Source organism: Nymphaea colorata, chromosome 8 (assembly GCF_008831285.2).
Source record: "Nymphaea colorata isolate Beijing-Zhang1983 chromosome 8, ASM883128v2, whole genome shotgun sequence".
In the NCBI taxonomy this organism is placed as follows: Eukaryota; Viridiplantae; Streptophyta; class Magnoliopsida; order Nymphaeales; family Nymphaeaceae; genus Nymphaea; species Nymphaea colorata.
This window is the reverse complement of record NC_045145.1, coordinates 5,287,365-5,294,618: the sequence shown is the minus strand read 5'-3', so window position 1 is coordinate 5,294,618 and position 7,254 is coordinate 5,287,365. Positions and strand designations below refer to the sequence as shown.

Here is a 7,254-nt window from a genome sequence, read left to right as displayed (position 1 = left end):
AGTCAGAGACCAGAGTTGTTAACGGGCTTGCCTCTCACCAAGGAGCAGGTGATATACTATCTTTACTTTATATTTTTCCCAGGGAAGCCTGTACACCATGACAACAGGGGGGTCCAAACATGTTCGGAGCAAACACAACACATTACCTGCTCCTTTGCCGACCATTTTAACAAGAGACAACAAGCAGTTTTAGCATCAACAATGTGTTTTTATATGCTGTGCTGCTTGCATTGAGAATGGTTGAATTAAGACCAATTAAGAAGGATGTGAAAGTCCTTCGAAAATTGGATTCGGTAAAAGACTAGATATGCTCTATGGCAGTGAGAGAATTCAAAAAGCTCTCTTTAGCCACCGACTTTGCTTTGGTGTTCTTACACCTAAAATGGCACAAGTTTTCTTACATTGGAAGCACGTTATGTAGCCAAGATGAAAACTTCAACGATAAAATCGTGACAGGGTGCCATGATAAGAAACTTGAAATAAGTTATGGCTCTCGATTTTGCCTGTTTTGCATCTGGGGAGCTTAGTTTGTCGCTTTGGCTTCCCTTGGCTTGGCTCGTATAAAGCTTGTTTGCAATTTGTCTAAACAGGCATGTGAGCACCTTTTTGGTTTGTTTCTCATATATAGATGAGCTGAGAGCATGAACAGAAGTCTTTTTTGTCTAATTGTGTTTGGCTCTAAAAGCTAGCATCCAATTTTACTTAGAGATTTAGATCATGTTGAACGCAAGATCTGAATAAACGGGCTATATCGCCACCAAGATGTACGTCTAAAATGCAACAAAACGGGGACAAGGTTTTCTCCTCATCAATCAGTCAAGAAGAAAATATAAATTATCCAAATCTTACAGAAGAAATTACAGTAAATGATGCACATCAAGAATTCAAAAAGCATCTGCCATAAGGCCTAAAAGTAGGGTGACTTTCTGTTGGGTAATTGGTGGACAGAGGTACATCGGTGATGGTGAGGGAGCACTCATTCAAGGTCAGCAGGTAGTAATCCAAGCAACTGCCCTATCAACGTTGAGCTTGCAGTTTGTATATTCCTCTTTGTGTTATCCTTTCTCAGTTAGCATGTAAAGAACAGTATTGAGATGAATCCAATTTTTCAATATGTGGATTATCTTTAGCTGATATGAAGATTCCGAGTTGAACGTATTGTGTTTCATTCTACAGGTTCACCAACATACATAGCTTGCGGCAGCAACAAAAGTTAGACAAGGAAAAGAAATTCAAATCCTCCATTACCATTAAATATATCAATATATCTAATCTCATTTTAACAGGTCAGTGTAACTGAACTTGTCATGATTGACTTGATTCTCAAATATGATGACAATATTTGATTTGTCACGATGATATCAGGTCTAATGTGTTGTGTGTGTGTGTGTGTGTAGAAAGAGAGAGAGAGAGATGAAGTATTATTTTACAAACTGAGATTCAGTGGATAATAGATGTACACAATTACTGTTAATCAGATTTCTGCAAGTTTGATACAAAATTTGATGCAGCAAAGGCTGCTGAGCCACCAGCAATGGAAACTAGAGCCACAACTACCTGCACAACTATCTCCAGTGTGTTCTCCTCTGGGACAAAGAAGACACAAAGGGGTCCCAAGAGCAGCAGTCCAAGGCTCAGGCTCAACAGGGCAGTGGGAGTCCCTGGATCTGTGGCTGCAGACAGGACTCCCAATTCTTCTGCCTTTGAGAGTAAGCCCAGTTTTTCCACTGTTGAGAGTGACAGCCCGAACTTCTCAGCTGCAGATAGTAAGCCGGCCTTCTCAGCTTTGCTTAACAGTCTCAATTCCTGTACTCTTGATAGAAGCTTAACTGGTGATGAGTTGGAGTTGAGTTGACGTGGACCAGTATACGGCTCACCAACAGGAAATGCTATTGTACCCTGGTTGTAAAGATCATGGCAGCAAGTCAATCACTCTAGGTTGGACTAGTAAAGGAGAAAATGTAATTTTTCTACCAAACTTTTCACATTGTTAGGGACATAAGGTAAGTGACTGAATACCCCCTGGCATGACAAAGGAAGCCATTTTTATTTTTACATGGACAGCTGTTTGAAACCACACGTGTCTGAGAAATTTGTTCATAGATTTCTAGGTGCAAAATATTCCATTCTAGTTCAGAAAATTCTGGTACAGAATATTACTTTGGTTGATGGAAAAAGCTTTTTATCAGAGGCAGAACCAGAAAATTATGCAAGGAGAACCAGATATGCCTTCTGATAATTTCTAGTGAATCCACCAGCACTTTTTAGTAATTTTATATTACTGGTTTTATCTTTTCTGAAAAGGAAGGAAGTGGGTTGCTTATTATTTGACACTGCGACATTGTCTAATTTTGGTTCAGCATTTGTACAGTTACCTGCACAAGAAGGCCAACAACCTCAAGGTTTTAAAAAACATGTAGCTTGGAACTCACTGAGAATAGATTGACTTGTGGCTCGCTGGGTCAATTTGACTCAGCCTGATTTTGACAAGTACATTTTTTGCATAAAGTACATTCAATATGTATATCATGCCATTGATAATTCATTGTGACAGAATATATTATATATAATATGTTATGAAAAGGCAAATATGTATATCTTTACTATAATTTTGTTACCAGTGCATGTATATGCATCTTTCATTTGTGACAATGAAAATTTCATAGAATATAAGTATGTATATACACATGCCATGTAATATGATCTATACCTAAGGCACGTAGATGCACTCGCTTCTAGTGCAGCATCCGAATCAATCAATGCAAGCCATGGGCTGTTGACCATACTCCCTCTTCTTTACCTTAAACATACACACACACACACACACACACACACACACACACAGAGGGAAGCTTACCTCACTTCACATGTCCATGCCTCACAGGCTCACACCCATCTCATCTCTCTCTCTCTCTCTGTGGGAATGTCCCTCTATCATCCCTTTTAAAGGACGATCACAGGGTCATCTTCAGAAAAACAGTCATCTTAAAAAAACTTTATTCTATTTATTAAAACTCTAAATTAGACTAAGGTAACTTTAATGCAACAAAATTATTTACAAATACAGACAATTGAAGCCGTTAAACAGTTAATTAATTATATAACAGATTTTACATACATATACCCCGCTTCACCGGCACACAAATTTTTTGTGAATATTGTCACACCTGGACCCACATCTGCATCCACACCTCCCACCTATCTGACATAGACATATAGAGCATAATCCACATATATTTATGACTCAGTTAAATCAGTCTTATGTTTCAGTTGACCCGGGTGTCTTGTTAATTTCCTGGCTTTCCCATTTTTTGACCAGGTTGAGGATGGTCACTGAGTCGAATCAGTTGACTCCGCTGAGATTTTGAACGCAGATCCACCTTTTAGTTCAAAAAGAATTATGGATGTCATATAAATTTGTACCCTGAAACTGGTAAGTTGTACTGTTATAGGATGACGTCGCAGAAAATACATTACATGAACAAAGCCAATATGGTGAATAATTTGGCAAATGCAAGCATGGTTCATTTGCATAAGCACATAAGGTGCTGGAATCCATGCAACATAGCATGCTACAGAATATGCACCATCTAATACATTATTTCTAGACATTCTTGAGAATGTATATAAGAACTACGGTAATGTCAGCTCACCATTAGAAGATGATATTTATCTACCACCACAATTTAGCAGAATCCTGGCCTAACTTCCATTGAACCAAAGATTACAACCAAAAGAAACCCATGAAATTTCCACTAAGCAACCTAGCAATGTTGAAGAATAGCCATTCCTTAAGTGAAATGAAGCTTAAGCTTGTAAGCTGAACAGGCACCACCACACCAGATTAAATATTTCCAAAAGGAACAATAGTATATTAAATGGAGGTCCACATAATGGACTACTGGATGAAAGCTATTTATTAACCAGGTGGGAGTCACTGTTGTCACTTCGCATTCAACCTACCCTGTTTGAATGGGGGATTTGATTCCAAAAAGTAAAACACCATAAATTTTAAGGCATGCACTGATAAAGAAGTGAACTGTACATGTCCAAGAAATGAGAGAGATGAAATCACATTTTAAGAGTTAGAGAAGAATCATCCATCAGACATTTCCATCTAGTTACATGCCTCAGTAAACCACTTAAGGCCCTGTAGTCAAACACAATACCCACACATTTTTCTCTGTTTCAGTTTTCTTCAGAACTGTTATGAAGTGTGTACCTTATTTTTCACTGCTGGCCCATGTAATTATGCTATTTCATTTTTTCCCAGATAAGCATATGTCTTGCTTGATTAGACATGCCATGAGTTAGCAATATGCAGGCACAGATATGGACGTAATACATCTACATATCACAGGAAACTTTTCTTTTGTTTATGATGTTTCATTATGTCAAACTTTCAGCTTAATACCTCAAGGTTCTACCATGTATGGTCCTAACTGATTGTGTTGCTTCACAAAACCTAATTAATGAGGGAGTACCAATAGGTGGTAGGCAAGGCTTTGAGAGAGAAATATATGTGGATTAATTGAACCACATTTGTGAAATCTCCTAGGAGACATGTAGATTTCTAAATAGAAACAGAAATGCTTGTTTATGTGAAGCACTTGTTTACGTGAAGCATCTGGAGCATCTTTCTTTCTACGATGAATATGATTTTTGTGATTGAAGGAACAAACTAGGTAAATAACCACCTTATTTTAAGATTGTGATCATGTTCTACACACCCTTACATATCTACCTCCCTATCAGCAGAAAGAGATTTGCTAACTTATCCAAACCTGAAAGTATTAAGAATATGTAGATTGTTTGCCAATTTATAACATTCTTCATTCAAACACTTCAGCGAAATTCAGAAACAAAAAATAACTATTTTCCATTCTCTATATTTTCGTACTCTTATATGTACCAGTGTAGGTCAAAAAAGAAACTGAAAGTAGCAAAAAAGTACAAGAACTAAAGCAGAAGACATTTTCAAAACTTTTAAACTTGATTTGCAGTAACTGAATAGAATGATGTCGTACAGACAATTAAAAAATGAAATCAGAAAGCATGTGGAACACATAAAATTAACTCACAGACAATTAAAAAAATGAAATCAGAAAGCTTCCACATAAAATTAACTCTAATAATTAAAACCATCTAAGAAATGAAGAGCACACATGAATTATATTATGCAAATCCAAAGTTGCATCTCGCAAGTTCTGGGTCATGTTCCAATAGATTCTGCTACCCATTTCCTAAAACCAGAATCCCGTCACCTTCCAAACATATGTAACCAAAGACCATAAGAAGAGGAGAAAAGGCGTAAGTAGACAATAAAAAGCAGAACTGGACACTCATCTTCTATCTGGAACATCAAACACCAAAACCAACAAAGGTTAACAGAGAATAAAACCAAACTGAACTGCTTCCACAACCACAAATCATTTTTATCATGAAGAATTAGTATCATGAAGTACTACAAGACGAGACCCCACACACTCACGCACAGCGATGATTTACAGACACCTCACCTTCCTGGTGCCAATGGAGCGCGTGCCAGAAGGCTTCTGAGCAGCCACTGTCTGGAAGGGCGAAGAAGGACGAGGAACCACTCCGCCTCGAGAAGCCATCGCCGACAACACAGAGCCACCATGAAGGTGGAGAAGAGTTCCCATTGTGATGGGGACGGCGTGGATTCCTCAGAAACCAAGCTTCTGATCACACCCCAAAAAAGGCAATCCCGTGGCCTCGAGCAGGTGCACGTGTCGGCGCTTCATTGGTGGAGTTCATTGCCTGCAAGGATTGAGCTCATCTGAACCAACGATTAACGATGAATCACACGTGCTGCCACGTCGCTCCCGGATGCGCCCTTAAGATTCGATTGCCGATTCATGACCCGATTCATTTTCGATACACAAGCAAAATTTATGGATGAACAAAGAGGCCATCAACCCACAGTTTTGGATGAAAGCCTTTCAATTCCCCCAATTTCATCACTTAAAAGACACAGAAACATAACAACACTCATAAAAATCAAACTAAAGGCATGTTCCTTGTTGTCTGAAGCCCCCTTGACGGATCATAATCTAATTTAATAAGATAAAAAAAATGACAGAAATACTCTCAAGAGAATATCTTTGAGCATGAGGAAGTTACTGAACATGTATGGTATTATGACACTCCAGGTTGCCCTATGATTCAACTTCTTAATAAAGCTTAAGAGAGTTAAAAAAAATACTCTTATTGCCTAGAATTGCAATTCCTTTTGGCAGGATCCCCCCAAAAATCAAAGCAAGCCAAAAAGAACTACAAAAGATCCTGAACTCCCATGAACAAGGCATGATTGATTCTCAATACGAATTGCTTCCCAAGAAAGAGTAAGACATCTGCTTAAAAGAGGAGGAGCTACATTGGAGAAAAAAAAGCCAAAGTTAATAATTAGGCTGATGGAGGCTAATTTTTTGTGATTTTGTGCATACTTTGTAAATATCTATAGTAATAGGGATTGGGGGGCACCTATCCCCCGCAAACTTGCATTTTGAATTAGTTAAGTCTTTTTTTAATATTTAAATTAAATGTTAAATTATTTTTTTTATTAACGTTGGAGATTGCTAAAGAAAAGAAAAGTTGGGTATATGTTATTTTCTAATAAGGGGGCACCTAGGCTTGAACATGAACTTAGTCGAGTTTGACTCGAGTGATTTCTTTCTCTTTCTATCTCTTTAAACTAGAAATATTATTCACTTTTACTGTTTTTTGAATTTAGACTTTCGTTATTGAACGAACAAAGGATGCCATCCCCCCACCTACTAATTCCGGCATGCATACGCTTTCAAAGAAGCAAAAACTACTGAACTTCAATTGGAAATTGGCCACCTAACATATGATCTTCTTAAATCTCCTTTTTTTTTTTTTTTTTTTAAAATTATTACACGTGCAGTGGAATGAGGAAGGATCCCTTGATCCAGGGGCAAAGGCAAAGTGGCCCCGGCAGGCAGGGTCCTTGGCAGCCTCTCGGATTTTAAAAATTTATATATAAATTTAAAACACTTTAGTTTAATGTATATAAAAATTTTAAAAGATTTTATTTGGGGCCAATTTAAAATTTTGAGTTTGGCTGATGCAACAAAAAATTTCTACCTCGATCCACCGCTTTAAGTTTTATAAAGCAGAGTTGAATCGGGAAGACCCACCAACTTATTGAGCAACTGCCAAGCTAAGAGGTTTTTTTTTAAGGTATCAGTTTTGAATGTTCTAGACTTTAAG

At 37.8% G+C, this 7,254-nt stretch overlaps 1 protein-coding gene across 1 annotated transcript; it reads right to left on the bottom strand.

Moving 5' to 3' along the window:
- Positions 1-1,410: 1,410 nt before the first annotated feature.
- On the bottom strand, positions 1,411-5,720 carry LOC116258986 (uncharacterized). The gene is made up of 2 exons (XM_031636557.2): positions 5,520-5,720; positions 1,411-1,899 (listed from the first exon to the last, which is right to left on the bottom strand). The coding sequence occupies exons 1-2, from the start codon at positions 5,661-5,663 to the stop codon at positions 1,471-1,473; spliced, it is 573 nt and encodes a 190-aa protein (XP_031492417.1). The 5' UTR covers positions 5,664-5,720; the 3' UTR covers positions 1,411-1,470.
- Between the last annotated feature and the right edge of the window lie 1,534 nt (positions 5,721-7,254).